The sequence below is a fragment of the Mercenaria mercenaria genome, chromosome 10, assembly GCF_021730395.1.
Source record: "Mercenaria mercenaria strain notata chromosome 10, MADL_Memer_1, whole genome shotgun sequence".
Classification (NCBI taxonomy): Eukaryota; Metazoa; Mollusca; class Bivalvia; order Venerida; family Veneridae; genus Mercenaria; species Mercenaria mercenaria.
In genome coordinates, this window is record NC_069370.1 from 50,352,463 (window position 1) to 50,370,413 (window position 17,951).

General features: G+C 35.1%; 1 protein-coding gene across 2 annotated transcripts in view; it reads left to right on the forward strand.

Moving 5' to 3' along the window:
- The window catches only part of LOC123561602 (collagen alpha-1(I) chain-like), a 32,952-nt gene extending 18,962 nt beyond the window's left edge, over positions 1 to 13,990 (forward strand). For both annotated transcript variants that reach the window (XM_045354087.2, XM_045354088.2), the window contains 21 exons: positions 386 to 439; positions 1,381 to 1,434; positions 1,627 to 1,788; positions 1,997 to 2,104; positions 2,347 to 2,454; positions 2,836 to 2,943; positions 3,225 to 3,332; positions 3,761 to 3,814; positions 4,376 to 4,429; positions 5,718 to 5,825; positions 6,247 to 6,300; positions 6,956 to 7,027; positions 7,225 to 7,260; positions 7,498 to 7,542; positions 7,919 to 7,996; positions 9,026 to 9,061; positions 9,276 to 9,411; positions 9,874 to 9,977; positions 10,347 to 10,418; positions 11,016 to 11,219; positions 12,033 to 13,990. In XM_045354087.2, coding sequence (XP_045210022.2) covers positions 386 to 439; positions 1,381 to 1,434; positions 1,627 to 1,788; positions 1,997 to 2,104; positions 2,347 to 2,454; positions 2,836 to 2,943; positions 3,225 to 3,332; positions 3,761 to 3,814; positions 4,376 to 4,429; positions 5,718 to 5,825; positions 6,247 to 6,300; positions 6,956 to 7,027; positions 7,225 to 7,260; positions 7,498 to 7,542; positions 7,919 to 7,996; positions 9,026 to 9,061; positions 9,276 to 9,411; positions 9,874 to 9,977; positions 10,347 to 10,418; positions 11,016 to 11,219; positions 12,033 to 12,188 — 1,911 coding nt within the window. In that variant the 3' untranslated portion in view covers positions 12,189 to 13,990. The remainder of the gene's footprint in view (positions 1 to 385; positions 440 to 1,380; positions 1,435 to 1,626; positions 1,789 to 1,996; positions 2,105 to 2,346; positions 2,455 to 2,835; positions 2,944 to 3,224; positions 3,333 to 3,760; positions 3,815 to 4,375; positions 4,430 to 5,717; positions 5,826 to 6,246; positions 6,301 to 6,955; positions 7,028 to 7,224; positions 7,261 to 7,497; positions 7,543 to 7,918; positions 7,997 to 9,025; positions 9,062 to 9,275; positions 9,412 to 9,873; positions 9,978 to 10,346; positions 10,419 to 11,015; positions 11,220 to 12,032) is intronic.
- Positions 13,991 to 17,951: the final 3,961 nt, after the last annotated feature.

Genomic DNA, 17,951 nt, shown 5'->3' on the forward strand with positions numbered 1-17,951 from the left:
TTGTATATTAAGATATTTTACATGTGCATATGTATGAAATACTCTGTGATTATGTGCCACTTGTCATTATAATAAGATATTTTAAGATAAATGTAAAAATATATTGTAACATGTAACATTAAGTGTTTCCCATCCGGGTAAGATCAATAGTTATAGAAAAGGGGAGTTGGTCTCTGATAAAACTGAATATCAGTTTCTGTAATATCATTTCTGCATATCTATATTTTATACACATATACGATTTAATTAGAATTATTAAATTTTACAGTAAGTAACAAAACAGTAAACCATACATTTCGCTACGAACTTGTTTATGTTTTGTTTATGAAAAAGCATTATTAAATTTGTTGAAAACTAGAAGTGACAAAATCTATTTTTAATTCAGGGACCACCAGGATTCCCAGGAGAACCAGGTGAAGCAGGACCACAGGGCGTTCAGGTAAATCAAAGCATATTTAAGCAGAATTCTTCATACTATTTGCTTTTTAAATACACTTTATATGACACTTATCTAAATCTGTTTTGTATATATAATGTGTCAAAGATTGTGCATCTGTTTGTAATATAGTGTTTGTAATGCACTGACAAAAACATTAATATTTCACATAATATTATGTAAAAGTGTTGTACATTACACTTTTGCAGAGCATAAATGAGCCGCGCCATGAGAAAACCAACATAGTGGGTTTGCGACCAGCATGGATCCAGACCAGCATGCACATCCGCGCAGTCTGGTCAGGATCCATGCTGTTCGCTAACAGGTTCTCTAATTGCAATAGGCTTTGAAAGCGAACAGCATGGATTCTAGATCCATGCTGGTCGCAAAGCCACTATGTTGATTTTCTCATGGCACGGCTCAATATCTTACACATTTGAGACATGAAAAAAAATGTTTCGCGAAGGACAGTTCCTTATACTAATGCAGATAGGATAGTAGAAAGACAGTGGAACGAAGATCAAAGTTCAAGCATATCATTTTGCTGAAACTTTATTTTGATTGTCATCTCCAGCATTTTACTAAATGCTAAAGGAGACAGTTTAACGTTTATTTCCTCAAGCCCGATATTTATATAGAAAGATTAAATTGATATTATTTGACCTCACTTCCATCTTTTAGATACTTTTTATTATTACTGAATGCTATTGGGTTATTTCATACCATATACAGTCAATTTTTTCCTCTCTCTCGAACTCGAATTATTCAAATACCACTCATCGCTCGAACTCTTCGTCAGGTCCGGGTAAAATCCCTTTATAATGTGTATTGTTTGATGAATCGAACTACCGATAATTCGAACAAAATTCGCCGATCCTGTCGAGTTCGAGCGATCGATTTTTGACTGTAGTCATTATAATCTATGATATTAACTCTTATTTTAGGGTAACCGCGGGCCATCAGGATACCCAGGAGAGCAAGGACCCATAGGCAATCCGGTATATACAAGTTTCTTACCCATTTAATCATTTATTATACTTTTAGTTCTTTTTAAGTTAGTTTATCACCTTAGATACGCTGCATAAAGAATTTGCTTCTGAATCTAATCACAGCGAAGTGTTTTGCTGCACGTTTTCCTCCTGAGGTGACTTGATCTCAAAATTAATAACATAAAACATATATGTACGCAGGGACAACCTGGTAAGGATGGACGTAAAGGAGGCCGTGGACCAGCTGGGCCTGTCGGTTTACAAGGCACACCAGGAACACCCGGACGAATGGGAGTGCCAGGTGTAGATGGCGAACCTGGAGCAATGGGACCACCTGGAGCTACAGGAGCTCCTGGACAACAGGTATAATACCATAGTCTGTTAGAAATATGATATATATCTTAGGTCATATTGCTTTAGAAAAAGGCTTTTAACATAGTTTAAGTTTAGTTCAAATAATTGTATGATCCCTTTAAATCTAAATACTGAGATTTGATTTTATTTTGACATGCAATTTTCAAACGCTTTTTCACATTGTACAAGCACATAATAAGTATTTCAAAACATTCAGGGATCGAGAGGAGAAGTAGGGGCACCTGGAACTCCTGGTAAAGATGGCACGCCTGGTCTTAATGGACAAGATGGAGCACCTGGTGACAGAGGAAACCCGGGACCACAGGTTATATATTTACTGAAAAAATAAAGAAAAGAAAATAAAGTATATATGTCTTCAAATCATACTGAAATGCTTCAGTTGTTTTTCATTGATATGAATGTGATAAAATTTTTGATTGCTTATTTCTTAAATTATGTTCCGTCTCTTTCGTGCAACCATTTTATTTCACAAATTGTTTTGAAAGTTTAATCATTCTGTTTCCTGGTCACTGTGAGATGTTATTACATTTCCTATCCACACTTTAGGGACTGACGGGAGCACTAGGTGTTCCTGGACCACAAGGTGAGCGTGGACCACCAGGCTACCCTGGACTTCAAGGCCAACAGGGACCACAGGGACCAGCGGGAGAACCTGTAAGATAATCAGAAACATCTTTGTTTATCAAATATCTCTTTAAAATTCTACATTTTACTACTCTCTTTATTTATTCTGATACTGGATAAAATATTACAAAATTTTATTAAAGGATTCTGATCACCTAATAAATAAATATTACGTATATATCTATATTACATATCAAGACAAACATCTGATTTGGAAATTGTTTTCACAGTTAAAGATGCTTTAAATTTCGTTGCGTAAATAACAGTTTAAAACTTTGTTTTCTCATGATAAGCATGCATGGATAAGCAGGCCGCAATAATTTGGCTGGAAATTGGTTCCACCAGAAAAATGCTTTAAAATTCATTGCATAAATTCTTTTTACAAGTGTTTATCATACTTTGTTTTCTCAGGGTATGCCTGGAGAATCAGGCCAAAGGGGTGATGACGGTAAACCAGGATTACCAGGCGCCCCTGGACCCATGGGACTGACTGGTTTGCCGGGAGAACAGGGTTCACCAGTATGTATCTTCCTATAATTATTTAATACTTGCTCATGTGTCTGTTCTTTATTCTGTAGTTATCATACACAGAAATTTCAAATGTTGACAGCGTTTGTCGCTGAAACTTCACAATAAGCTATATAAAAATAACAAGTGTTTCGCATAATTGAGTTATAACCCATGTTGTATGTTATGTACCTAGCTCTTAATTAAAATCTTCACCAGATTGAGTAATCACAACTGCTGTTACCTGTTAAAACTGTACTCACAAACAATAATTCATACATATTGTGTACTAGGGCATGCCTGGTCAAGACGGTGCTCCTGGACCAGCTGGCCGACCAGGCGAAAGAGGTGATCAAGGACAAATAGGAACTCCAGGTCTTCAAGGCAACCCAGGACCTATGGTAACGATTCTTGTCTATTTGAACCACAGACCATAATATTTTTGACCGATATTAAAACTCCTAAGGCTTATAAAGTGTTCTTAACACTTTTTGAGTGATATTCCGATGCAGAAATCAAAAGCACATAATCTTTTAATCTGTGTCAAGGATTACGGATCTATATTCAAAGAACACGAGGAGGTTCCGAATTTCTTGACAAAATATTGGATTTTATTAGAATTACGAAATGAATTAAATTTAACTGCATAGAACCCTTACGTTATGTTTTCATTTCCAAATATTCACTATTTTATCATACCTACTCAGTATGTGTAGTGCGCAAACAAATTAACGAAAGTTAATAATAACGTTATTTTTCTGTACCTTGCCTTTAAAACATTGTTTTAGAAAATGATTTTAGAGTCATTAAAACTTCCTTTATACTTCAGGGACCACCAGGGCCCGCCGGCGCGGAAGGAAGCCAGGGAGAAAGAGGAGAAAGAGTAAGTACTGAATGTAAATGTCCTCAAACTGTTTTGTTTCGGAGGGGTACAGTGCACATCGTTGTTGTCTTTTTATACAATGATGGTTAGAAAAAAAACAATCATTATGCCAGAAATACTTTGTAGAATGATCCTGTATGTTTTCCTTATTATTCGAGTTTTAATTTAGTTACACATACATATATTGTTTAAGAAAAAAATATATGTATTTTTCTTTGTTTTGTTATTTTATGTTATAGTGACATACAGTAATCTATCACTTCAAATGGTACAGTTGGAATACTCGTATATTACTGTTTTCGAGTAGAACGGTAGTTCATGTATACAGTCACTTTTTGCTCACAGTTAAACAGACTTGTCACTTTTTATGTACCATATAAAGAACATTGTCATTTTTCACTTTTTGCGTAGAAAATGACCAAACTTGTCACGTTTCGCCTTTTCCCGTACAACATTACCAAACTTTTCACTTTTTTACGTTCAGTATAACCAAACTTGTCACTTTTTCAAGTGCATGTACAATATAACCAGATTGAATACTTGCACATCTACTGTTTTCAGGGAGAGCGCGGATCACAAGGACCAATGGGTGCCCCTGGAAGCCAAGGACCATCGGTAAGTTCTTGTGTCCTTTTATGTGTTATATATGATTTACGAGGCTAATAGTTTCTACTATTTTGAATTATTTGATTTCAATAAAAAGTAATGAAAATAATCAAACATTAGTACACTGTAATCAGATTTTCCTTAAAGTTATAACGGTGTTTAAATTTTCTTGTGGAATTAGATGAAACGTTCAAAGTATAAAGTTTGTAAGGAAAAATTCAATGAAAAACAATGAATCTGTCGTAATTAAACCATATTTACATAGCTGTCTTCGTGTATCTATACATATTCAAAAGTGTTTAAAAGAAAACATTCCAAAAAAATAAACAGTAACAAATTAAAAAAAAAAATAACTGCTTCTTAAATTGATCAAACATGAATATCAAAATACAGAAACTTACTCAGACAAGACAAACTTATATAGATAAAACATTTAAAGACTTGCAAAATTTTGCAAAGTGTTGTATTATTGAAATATAAGGAAAATAAAAAGATAACCTAAAATTTGGTAAAATCTTTTTACTTTAACTGGGTCAAATAATAAATGTGTGCTGGACAAGTCTATCAATTACCTTTCTATCCCAAAAACTAAAGCTATGAGAAACTGCAGATGTTAGTAGTCGGTCTTGGTAACAAAAATTCCCGTTATATTATGCAATATACATTTTACAAAATCAGTATATCGAAAACATGTGGGCTAATCTAGTTTGGAACACAGTAGGTACTGTGGTACTGTGTATGTATACATGTCCAGTTCTGGAAATTGACTAATTAAAGACTTACCGGTATATTTGATAAATTCTTTATAGACTACATGTTTAGAAAGTCTTAGTTTTCGATTGACTTACTAAAGACTAACGTAATACATACTTATACAGTTATCATTCAGAAAATCTAAATTTTGTAACCACTTATTAGAGACTTATTTAATAAATGCTTATACATGTTCAAAAAATCTTGAATAGAAAATCTCAAATTTGTATCAGTTAATTAGAAACTTATTTGATAATTGCTTACACATGTTTAGAACATCTCAAACAGAATTTGTATCAACTTATTAGAGACTAATGTAATAAATACATGTACTTACACATGTTTAGAAAATCTCAAACAGAAACTCTAAAATTTGTAAAATTATAAATCAGAAAATCTCAGTTTTATATTAATGCTTTTACGTGTACAGAAAATCTCAAATTCAGAAATAACTAGATACTAATATCAGGACTTTTTTTCTAATTTTGTTGTTAATGTAATATATTTATATTCATACAGCAGTATATGTTTTGGTGTATTTTAGGGACCACCAGGTGCTACCGGTGAGAAGGGAGATAATGGGGCACGTGGAGCTAAGGGAGACAAGGGTTGGCCGGGCATACCAGGGGCTCAGGGACCACCAGGACCCTCAGTAAGTCTGTTTAATAATTCTGTAAGGGACAGACCTTGACATGCATCGTGTACTATCTAAGGAATAAATATAATACTTGCATACTTGTGGTAAAAACTTGTTGCCAGATTAGTTGTGGATATTTGCCTTGCTATCAAAATGTATGAAGCCATTTCTTCTTTATAATATATTCAAACCATTTTAATTAATTTATTTATATAGATCATTGACCAAAGAGTCATAAATGTACATGTTTACACCATGTAATTTTCAATGCTTGTTAATCATGTTTCACTGACCATAACAATGTCATAACTTGCTGGGTAAAATTGTTAACGCTCCTTTTTAGAGGTTATCCCTTTGAAAAAAAAAACATTTCCTGACCTGAAATATTGTATTTGAGCTGATTTCTATATGAATATGTTTAAATAATCTTTTATAGGGACCATCAGGTGAAAGCGGACGTCCAGGACCCCCCGGACCCCCTGGACAGCAGGTATGATATCTTTTGTAATCAGTGTATTTCAGATTTTGGACGGTACAGTATATATGATTTTATTGCCAGTGTTCTAAGATAATAAAGGTGGAGCAATTTGTAGGACATGACAATACTATTTATTTGTTAGGTTTAAATTGTTAGTGATCCTCCACGGAAAAGTGTAGGGACAGTATGAAAAAGGGGTTGCGAGGCATCAGTCAGATCAAAATATTTGTCATACTGACCCCATATATTTTCGTAGAAGGTCAAATACAAACTCGATAACTGAGTTCTTTTATCGACCAGTTAATTATTTTGAGCCTAAAACGACATGAATATCTATTGACCTTTCAAAGAAATATAGGAGGTCACCACGTGACCATCTGTTAACCAGTGAAATTGCTAGGATCCTTTTGGAGGTAAAGCAAAACAGTGTAACCTCTACTTAGGAAACATGTGAGGAGTAAACTACTGTCCAAAGTGTTACATTAAACCATTGTCTTAGTGGAGTAACCTCTTCAGAGCAACAAACTTTGTACAGTAATAAAGTTTAGTCTCTCTACTGGTGTTTTTCTGGAGACGCTGCTGCACTGTAAACCAAATTTAAAATAACAAAAGAAATCAACAGCAAAATAAGAACAAATGTAGGTTAACATTCACTTTCTACCGACAGGGATCTACAGGACCACGTGGTATCAATGGGAAGGACGGACCAATGGGACCAACTGGTGCGCCGGGTCTTAGCGTAAGTTTCACTTTATGATTTTGCTTGAATGTCAGGTTGATTAAATTAATTGAATTTTGACATCATTTATTTTTACACTAAAAATGAAGTCTTAAAACGACACAACACAACGTAGATAGTGATTGCATTGTTTTCTAACAAAACAGTTACCATTACAGTCAGTCTTATATCTACAAATGTAATTTCTGTTTCTTCAGGGACCAAGAGGACCTCAGGGACAAGACGGACAACAGGTAATTTGGCCATTGTTAACAATTCCGTTTTTTTTTAAGTTTAGTATTTATTTAGTGCTGTACTTACAGCTTTCTCTTTTTTCAATTTCTCATTCCACGAATTGTGTATTTACTGACTGAATCTACATGTCGTACTAGTTATACATGTTTTACATCTTACATCAAACATTAAATGTATTTTGAATCAATTCATTTAGAATGGTCTTATTGTAAAATTAACCGTTGTACTGATTTCAGGGACCAGCAGGTCCTCCCGGACCACCAGGACGACCAGGACCACCAGTAAGACATTACCATATCTTCTAAAACTATGTTCACTGCGATTTTCTTCAAAAGTCTCACGTCATGTATGAGTATTAAACATATATTATACTGGTAAAATCTCCAATCAGTAAATATAATCTTCTATAAACTTTTAAACAACGAGAATTCGTGTTTAGCATTAATCAAAAGGCATCTCACCAAAACAGGCCCTATGTGAAAAATGGCCATCTGTCACTGAAGACCACTACTTACATTTTCGGTATAAACATTTGCAGTGAATATGTTACAGTGAATTGAGACTAACTGCCAATTACAGTCTACTCTCTGACTGTTGTAATGGTTCTTTTATACAGGTTTGACTGTATATTAAGTGATACATGCATTTTTATTTCAGGCTTATGCACCAGTCATGCCAAGGCAACCGTATGCCAACACTTACAAGGGACCAGCCCCTGATGAATATGGATATCAGGTAACGTATATCATTCATGCCCAACATACCCGAGTCTTGATATAACTGTATTGGTATCACGCAAAATGCTGTCTCTGCAAAAATAATGTGTACTTTTTAACCAAATGGAGTGACTGTTATTGTAACCATGACAAAGACGTTTACAGTTGAACCTGCTATAGTGGTCACCTAAATTAAGCAACTGCTTGTCTGTAGCAGCCAGTTAGCTAAATTGACTTTTGTACTAATTTCAACTTTTCTCTAGCCTCTGCCTGCCTTAGTAGTCGGATAGTGTCACTCCCTTGTCTGGCTGTTTAACGCAGGTTTGACCTTATACTCAAGCCAGTATCAGAAACAAAGATTTAGCCCATGATACTAGTGAACGTATTTTGTTAAAGTGTTTTTCACTGGAGGGAGTAGTGAGTTTCGCAGTTTTCGCTAAGATATTAGATGCTGTTTTTGATCCAGCTGGTGAAAATATGGAGACCTTTAATTATATCACCTACATTTAAGAAAGGCTTACGTAAAAAAGAAGTAAAATGAATAATTAAATAGCATTTCACCTTCTAAGTGTTTGCAGCTTTCAAAAGTGTACGCCCACTGTACTACTAATACATGTAGAAGTTTTGAGAATACAGCAATAGTACATTGTAATTCCAATTCAAGTGAGGTACATTTTTTATGTGTTTTTCATAAAATACATATATTGCCTCGATTCATTTCCTTCACTGACACTCCCACAGTAGCTCTTAAAATGGTTGACATCATTGCTAGGGAAAGGGAAATAACATATGAGCCATGCCATGAGAAAACCAACATAGTGGGTGTGCGACCAGCATGGATCCAGACCAGCCTGCGCATCCGCGCAGTCTGGTCAGGCTCCATGCTGTTCGCTTTTAAAGCCTATTGGAGTTGGAGAAACTGTTAGCGAACAGCATGGATCCTGACCAGACTGCGCGGATGCGCAGGCTGGTCTGGATCCATGCTGGTCGCACACCCACTATGTTGGTTTTCCCATGGCACGGCTCATATATGTTTATTCTGTTTCAGTACGACCAGGCACAGGCCGACCAAGCACCAGAACCAGTAAGTTGTTTGAGAATTATTTTAATTCAATCTCAAGTTGAAATATCACTTTTTATTCTGCTTAATCATCCAGATGTGTGACATTAACATTTTCGTAACTTTACATTTAACTACACATTGAACATGTTACTTAGGTATTTAAAAACTGCTAATTCTATATAAGATTTCAGGTATCTTGTTTATTTGTGCCTAAGCAATGTCTATTTACCTCCAGGATGAGGACATGTTCGTCAATCTGAACTACATCTTATATGCCGTTGACTCCATGCGCCGACCACTGGGTACCAAAACAGCCCCAGGAAGGTCCTGCGATCACATCCGTAGACACAGCAGTATTCCTCTGGAAGATGGTATGTAAACAGTATGGAACACTAATTTCTAATGCTGATGTAGCAAAACATGTTGCATTAACACCGGTAAATGATGTGATTTTACCGTGTATACAAATGAAGGATCTCGTGTACAGTTATAGTATATAGGCTATGTTTGTACTGGGAAATGTACACCAAATATGCCTTAACAACATCAAAAGAGAAATGGTTTTGTATAGATCGTTACATATTTGACCGATATGAACAGTTTATATGATCGTAACATTTAATAACACTTAATACACGACATGAAACCTCCGTGGCTGAGTCAGCTTATTTTGCAATATGCACTTTGTATTTGTAAATGTGTTTGCTGTCTGACAATCTAGTATATGATTGAGTATAAACTGACAAAAGTATTGCATGTGTTCTCTTTATAATTTCTTAAGTCTAGGTGGTTATATTTGATAATGGGTTGCAGAAATTTATTTTTTATTTCAGGTGATTACTTCATTGACCCAGGTTTTGGAGATTTTGAACCAATCAAGGTTAAGTGCAAATTCCATTTAGACTATGCCGAGACTTGCATCAAAAACAAAAACAAGGTATTTCTTTGCCATGATTATGTATAATGTAATTAGCTTGAAATTTAACATAAACCCCTTTGTTCATTAGAAACAATCTATTTTACAGTCATGTGTACTTTCTATATTGTTTATTAAACACATTGTCATTTGATATTTCAGTATTATGATAAACTAATGTGTCTATGTTACCTGCAATAGAGGGTACTACATTTATACTGCTAACAGTCCCGGTCGTAGGCAGCACAGAGTTTTCACTTTCCATAAAATAATTTACTTTGTGACATTCTGTTGGTCGTGGTGCCAATGATATTGTAATCTAGACTGTATGTTGTCATATTGAAATGTTCATTATACCCAAGAATGCAAACTTGAAATCGTATATTTCAGTTTGAAGACAAAAGGTGGTTTGACCGCAACATGTCGTCTGCCTGGTTTGTTGAACATACGACAGGTGATCAGGTGAGTTTTTGTTTATCATTTGATGTAGATACATTGTATTTCTTTCTCTGCTCGTTAATACACTTGACTATTTTGTAGCTGTCCATTATATTTTGGTTTAGAACCTGCTAATTCCAAAAGGAAAAAAATCAACGCAAACGTTCTACCTACAATTTAACACTTAACACATTTTTATACAAGTGACTTATAATCACTTTTCTTATAAAATATAATTACTTATAAAAGCACCTTTCTGCATCTGAGATCTGCTTTGGCCAGCTGACTTTCCAGGAATATTTACGATTTTATCCAGGTGTCCGCCAGTTACTGAAATAGTTTCTGAAGGACTGTCTGGGCATCTCATCAATAAAAGCCGAAAAGGCGCTATATATACTTATCTTACTTACTTCAGACCCAACAAACTTGACAAATAAATCAAATGTAGCAGAAAATGTCCGGTTTCACATCGTACTTGATTAAATTCCATATATATATCAGGAACGTAACATAAAGTAGTATATATACTAGATAATTTATCGCCCCGTTGTATTTATCAAGTCTGATTTCAGACTAGAAAAGGAAAGTAAAAATAATAAAATTTATACTGCCCACTTACAGCTCGATTACAAAATCAGGAGAAGTCAGTTGACTTTGTTGCAACGTCAAAATGATATTGCCACTCAAGAAATCACATTCCGGTGTCACGGCCTGAGGACCAATGGCTACCAGTTCTTTGCTAACGATGAGAACCCAACATATATCGATACATCATCACCACGATATCTTAGCTCAACCAAAATTGAAAAATCCGAAGATTGTGATGTAAGTAATATGAGAAGAATTCTATAAGATGAGCCGTGCCACGGGAAAACCAACATAGTGGCTTTGCGACCAGCATGGATCCAGACCAGCCTGCGCATCCGCGCAGTCTGGTCAGGATCTATGCTGTTCGCTTTCAAGGCCTATTGCAATTAGAGAAACCGTTAGCGAACAGCATGGATCCTGACCAGACTGCGCGGATGTTGGTTTTCCCATGACATGGTTCAGATATTGTATTGTCTTTCGTTCTATTTCTGTCTATACAGATGTAATACATGCTTACATACCTATATGTACATTTATGTGGAATAAAATATGTAAACTTAAACTAAATAATATGACGTGCTGATTTTGCGTGTGACATGCCTACTTTTGCGTTTCTTCGTTTTCACTCTTCAGATTCACATCTCGTTCTAAATTCCTGGCAAATGTTAAAGAATTTTAAATGTAAATGTCGTAATTTTCAAAATAAAACTCGAAGTGATTAATAATAAATTTGTTGCAGATAGTATACATGTATTTTCTCAATCTTTTCTGCGTACATATAATATAGTATATATAATTCGTCCAATCATTTTTTTATTTGCTCCTCGCCTACAAAATGCTTAACTATTCCGGTAGGTCTTGAGTTTCATATATAATAATAATAATAAAAACAACAACAACAACAGTAAAAATAATAACAACAACAATAATAATAATAATAACTTTATTTAAAGAGGATAACATATTTAACTAAAACCAGTGTTACATACGGTCATTGCATATATTTTCAGGTTTTGAAAAAAATATTGTAAGAACTATTTATTTTTTCAGTATAACAAGTGGGGCAAATCTACATACAAGATAACCACCAAGAGACCAGGAATTCTTCCAGTTACTGACTTCCTTGTTTATGACGTTGGAGGCGAGGACCAACTATTAGGAGTCGACGTAGGGGACGTCTGCTTCCGGCCTAATGGTCGTTTTTAATCAAACTGGCAGTGTAATAATCTTTTTTCTTCTTATTTTTTTTTTTATTTTATGGACTAATGTGCAATGCTTAACTGCGAATAAATACAATAAGGAAAGTAACGCTCATGGTGCTTTGACTCATTAACAGCAGTCGGACAGTATTCCAAGTTGGACAGCAGTTTTTATAAGATATTGAAAAAAAAAACAACAGTATCTATGTGTTTTTGGAAATACATGCGGTTGGTAATAAAATGATTAGATATTGAAAGGACATTTAAAAACAATCATTCAGTAACGATTTACTTTCAAAAGACAAAGTGTTGAAAATCGAAGGATTCTGTGAATGACGAGGGGTGTATAAAATTACCATTTGACGGTGCGCGATTGTTCAAATGTGGGCACAACGACATTTATTAGTACGATCTCGTGAAAATGACGACGTATGCCCACTTGTGAACAAAACTTAAAAATCATGGTGAATTCTAGATGCCTTTTATATGTTTAAATATATAAATTAATAGTTGCGAATTTGCCAAATTCGATAATCCCGAATAAATCATGGCACTTTTCACTTCGGTGGCTATCATTTTTGAGCAAATTCAATACATAAGTGATGTGATAAAGGGTGCCTAGGATAGAAGGGCACATTAGCACTAAAGTCATGGCAAATTACATCAGTTAAGTGCTATTAAAGTTGTGAAAAATGAAATCAGGGCGAATTGGTAGATGCAACCATGTTTATAATGCCCAATCTATTCCGTCCATCTTTGTTTTTTTGTCTGTGTTTCATGTATTAATACATTTTTTTTGTATTCTGTTTACAACTGTATATGTTTAAATAGCTTATGTGTTATTTTTATCACAAGTTCATCTTTGTTTTTTTCTATTTGTTTACTGGTGCAATAAGATTGTGCTGATTCATAGTTTTGTCTAGACTATGTTTACAGATTGGTCTACTTAAAACTGGGAGTGCAGATAGGCCTGTTTCAAAGCAGTTGATATTAGTTTTGCTCAAAGCCTGGGAAAAAGAGCGAGATGTAATTTTAACAATGTTATGTTTTAAAAAGAGAATGTTTATAAATGTCTTGAATTACGCTAGATAAGCATTATCTTACACGTTTTTACAACTTTCTTACATGGGTTCTTTGACTTGATGAAAAACATCGGCTGTTTTCTATCTAGATAAAAATCACGCGTTTCTTTGGCGCCGCGCTTAGAAAAAAATGCTCGCTCAATTTGAAACAGTTAAAAAACCAGGCATTTGCAGTAATAGAATATAAAGGCAACACAACATGGCAGTTTCTGCCACTTAGTTAACGGCAGGTGGTCTGTAGAAATGGTCCAGATAACATACATTTCTAATTTGTTTTTATTAAGTGCCTAGAATTTTGTGTGTTTCCATTTGTGCATTATTGTTTGAATTCATTCCTATGTATAAGTCTGTTGCATTGAGGCAAGATCATATATTGTGATGAAAAGGAATAGCATACATATGAGTTTTTTTTGTGTCATGCTATCATTTTAACATTACGCTTTCATCTATTAACTGAATGACAAAGCGGCTGCTTAGTGTTGTTTTAAACATCTAAGCTAGTCGCCAAGTCAGTATATTCTTTTTTTCTATTATTTCAGGTTTTATTTTTAACTGTTTTTCAGCATTCATGATTCTTTGTTTTTTATTCGTCCCATCATGCCTCATTCTAGGTTGTTTTAATTTGATTCTGTTCAGTTTAAGTTTGCTGTGTATGAATGCGTGAGTGGAGCGGCGGTATTTGCGTAAGCTGATATAAAAGTAAAATAAATCTTATTTAAGTTAAAAAGTGTTCTTGTATATGTATGATACCATTCGAATTAATTCGGCATTTTTATGCCCCTCTTCGAAGAAGGAGGGCTATATTGTTTTGCAGATGTCGGTCGGTCGGTCGGTCGGAAGGTAGACCAATCCGTTTCCGGATAATAACTCTAGAACGCTTGGGCCTAGGATCATGAAAGTTGATAGGAATGTTGATCAACACCAGCAGATGACCCCTATTGATTTTGAGATCTGAATGTCAAAGATCAAGGTCACAGTGACCCGGAACAGTTAAACGATTTCCGGATGATAACTCATGATTGCTGGAGCCTAGGGTCGTGAAAGTTGATACGGAGGTTGGTCATCACCATCAGATTATCCCTATTGATTTTGAGATCAGTAGGTCAACGGTCAAGGTCACAGTGACCAGGAGCAGTAAAACGGTTTCCGGGCAATAGCTCAAGAACGCTTTGACCTAGGATCAGGAAAATTGATAGGTAGATTGGTCATGACCAGCAGAATACCACTATTGATTTTGAGGTCATTAGGACAAAGGTCAAGGTTACAGTGACCCGGAACGGTTAAACTGTTTCCAGACGATTACCTGAGAACGCTTGGGCCTAGGGTCACAAAACACAAGTTCAAGGTCACATCGGCCAGGAACAGTTAAACAGTTTCTGGACGATAACTTGAGAAAGCTTGGACCAAGGGTCATGAAAGATGATACAGAGGTTCATCATGACCAGCAGATGACTCCTATTGATTTTGTGGTCAGTAGGTCAAAGGTCAAGATTACAGTGACTGGGAACATTTAAACCGTTTGCAGACAATTTCTTGAGAACGCTTGGGCCTAGGATCATGAAACTTGATAGGGATGTTGGTCATGACCAGTAGATGACCCCTATAGGCTTTGAGGTCAGTAGTCCAAAGGTCAAGGTCTCATTGACCCGGAACAGTTAAAGCCTTTTCGGACGATACCTTGAGAACGCTTGGAACTATGATCACGAAACCTAAAAGGGAGGTTGATCATGACCAGGTGATGACCCAGGTTGATTTTGAGGTCAGTAGGTCAAAAGTCAAGGTCACATTGAACAAGAACAGTAGAACTTTTGTTTACAATGAGCAAATAATTTCTGGTCCTTGTGCAATAATTGAATGCATCAAGGGGGCATTTCGTGTTCGACGAGCTCTTGTTTTAAAAAAGAGAACTGGTATAAAATTTAAGACCGTCTTTAATTCCCCATATACCTTCGAAGGTTCAGAAAATGTTCCCGTATAAACTATTGGGTTATGTGAACCCACGCCGTCCGGGAGAACCGACTGACTTCCTAACCACTACGTCATGGCTCTATTAATGACAAGCCAATTTATTCATCAACGTTTACCGATTGGTACCAATGCACTTCCATGCTATTCACATATATCAAATATGAACAACGCTACCCTCATGCTATCCATGTATACCGAATGAGTACAATGCCACCTTCATGCTATTCACATATAGCGAATATGTACAATGACATCCCCATGCTACCTGCGTATATCGAATGAGAAAAATGCCACCTACTCACATATACCGAATATGAACAATGCCGCCCACATGCTATCTAAGTATACCAATGAGTACAATACCACCTTCATGCTATTCACATATACCGTATGTGAACAGTGTAGCATCAATGCTATCAACTAATTAGAGCAATGACAATCGCGTGCTATCCACGTATACAGAATGAGTACAATGCCACCTTTATGCTATCCACGTATACTGTGTGAGAACAATGCCACCTTCATGCTATCCACGTATATACAATAAGTACAATGCCACCTTTGTTCTAACCACGTATACTGAATGAGAACAATGCCATCTTTATGCGATCCACGTATACAGAAGAGTACAATGTCAGTTTCATGCTATCCACGTATACAGAATGAGTACAGTGCCACCTTCATGCTATCCACGTATACTGAATGAGAACAATGCCACCTTCATGCTATCCACGTATATACAATGAGTACAATGCCACCTTTATTCTAACCACGTATACTGAATGAGAACAATGCCACCTTCATGCTATCCACATATGCAGAATGAGTACAATGTCACCTTCATGTTACCCACGAGTACAATGCCAACTTCATGCTATCCACGTATACGGAGTGAGTATAATGTCAACCTCTATGCTATCCATGCATACCGAATGAGTACACTCCAATCGTCGTGCTATCTAAGTACTTAGTATACCGAATGCGTACAATGCCACCTTCATGCTATCTCTGTATACCGAATGAGTACAATGTCACCTTCATACTATCCACGTATACCTAATGAGTACAATGCAATATTCATGCTATTCACGTATACTAATAAGTACAATGCCATCCTTATGTTATCCAAATATACCGAATGAGTACAATTCCTCCTTCATCCATCCATTTACACCGAAGGAGTATAATATCACCTTTATGCTATCAATTTATACCGAATGGGTACAATGGCATATTAATGCTATCCATTTATAACAATACTATTTTCATGCTATCCCCGTATACCGAACAAGTACAATGCCACCTTCATGCTATCCAAGTATACCTAGGGACTACAATGCCACTTTCATGCTATCTCTGTATAACGGATGAGTACAATGCCATCTTCATGGTATCCATGTATACCGAATGAGTACAGTGCCACCTTCATGCTATCCACGTATACCGAATGAGTACAATGTCATCTTCATGCTATCCTTGTGTACCTAAAGATTACAGCGACATCTCCATGCTACTGTGGGGTGCTGTTTTACTATTTTATGGGCAGTTTTTGATATCAAAAATAATTTCTTGCTATCAAAACTTCGATTTCTTGATATCAAGAAATATTTTTATATCAAGAAGTGATTCTTGATATCAAGAAATCGAATTTCTGACCTAAAGAAATCATTTCTTGATATCAAAACAATATCTTTTTATATACAAACCGATATTTTTATATCAAGAATTCATTTTCGCTATCAAGAAATGCTGTGCTGTCTATTTTTTTATATAAAAATCGAATTTTTGATATCAGGAAATGCATTTTTGAGTTCAGAAATTCGATTTCTTGATATCAATAATCATTTCTTGATATAGAAATAGTCATTGTTTGATATCAGGAAATCAAATTCTTGATATCAAAATTTCAATTTTCTTTATATCAAGAAATCATTTCTTGATATCCAGACATATGGATTACTCTTTGATATCAAGAACTCATTTTTTGATATCAAGAAATCGATTTTCTGATATCAAAAATCGATTTCTTGATATAAGAAAATGGCCAGTATTTCTTGATATAAAAAATTCAAGCTGTCTAAAAATAGACATGCAATTAAGGATAACCCTAACATGGTCAAGTTCAATCCATCTGTAAGTATGAAATATGTAAGTGCAGAGATTTTTTTATATGAAAAAAAAAAAGCTTTTTATACCAAGAAATTAATTTCTTGAATCAAGAAGTCGATTTTTATATCAGAAACTCGATTTCTTGATATCAAGATATAACACAATTTTTCAGGAATTAAATTTTTGATATCAGAAAATAAATTCCTGATATAAAAAAATCGATTTTTTATCAGAAAATCTATTCATTGATATAAAGAAACCGATTTTCTGATATAAAAATATGTGACTCATTGTTTGATATCAAGAAATTTAAAAATTCGAATTTTTATATCAAAAAATCGATTTATTGATATCAAGAAATCGATTTTTTATATCATAAAATGTGACTCATTGTTTGATATCAAGAAATGATTTTCTAATATCAAGATATGATATCTTGATATAAAAAATTGCCCATGTAGGTATCAATAATGAAAGAATACTCGTTAAACAGGTCCGATCTATATATGATTTACAATGATTCTTGAATTTAATGACCACTTTGCAAAACGTTTTAGTAGTAAGATTGGTCTGCCAGCGATCTTGGTCCGGTTGTTTTACTTCTGAAATTT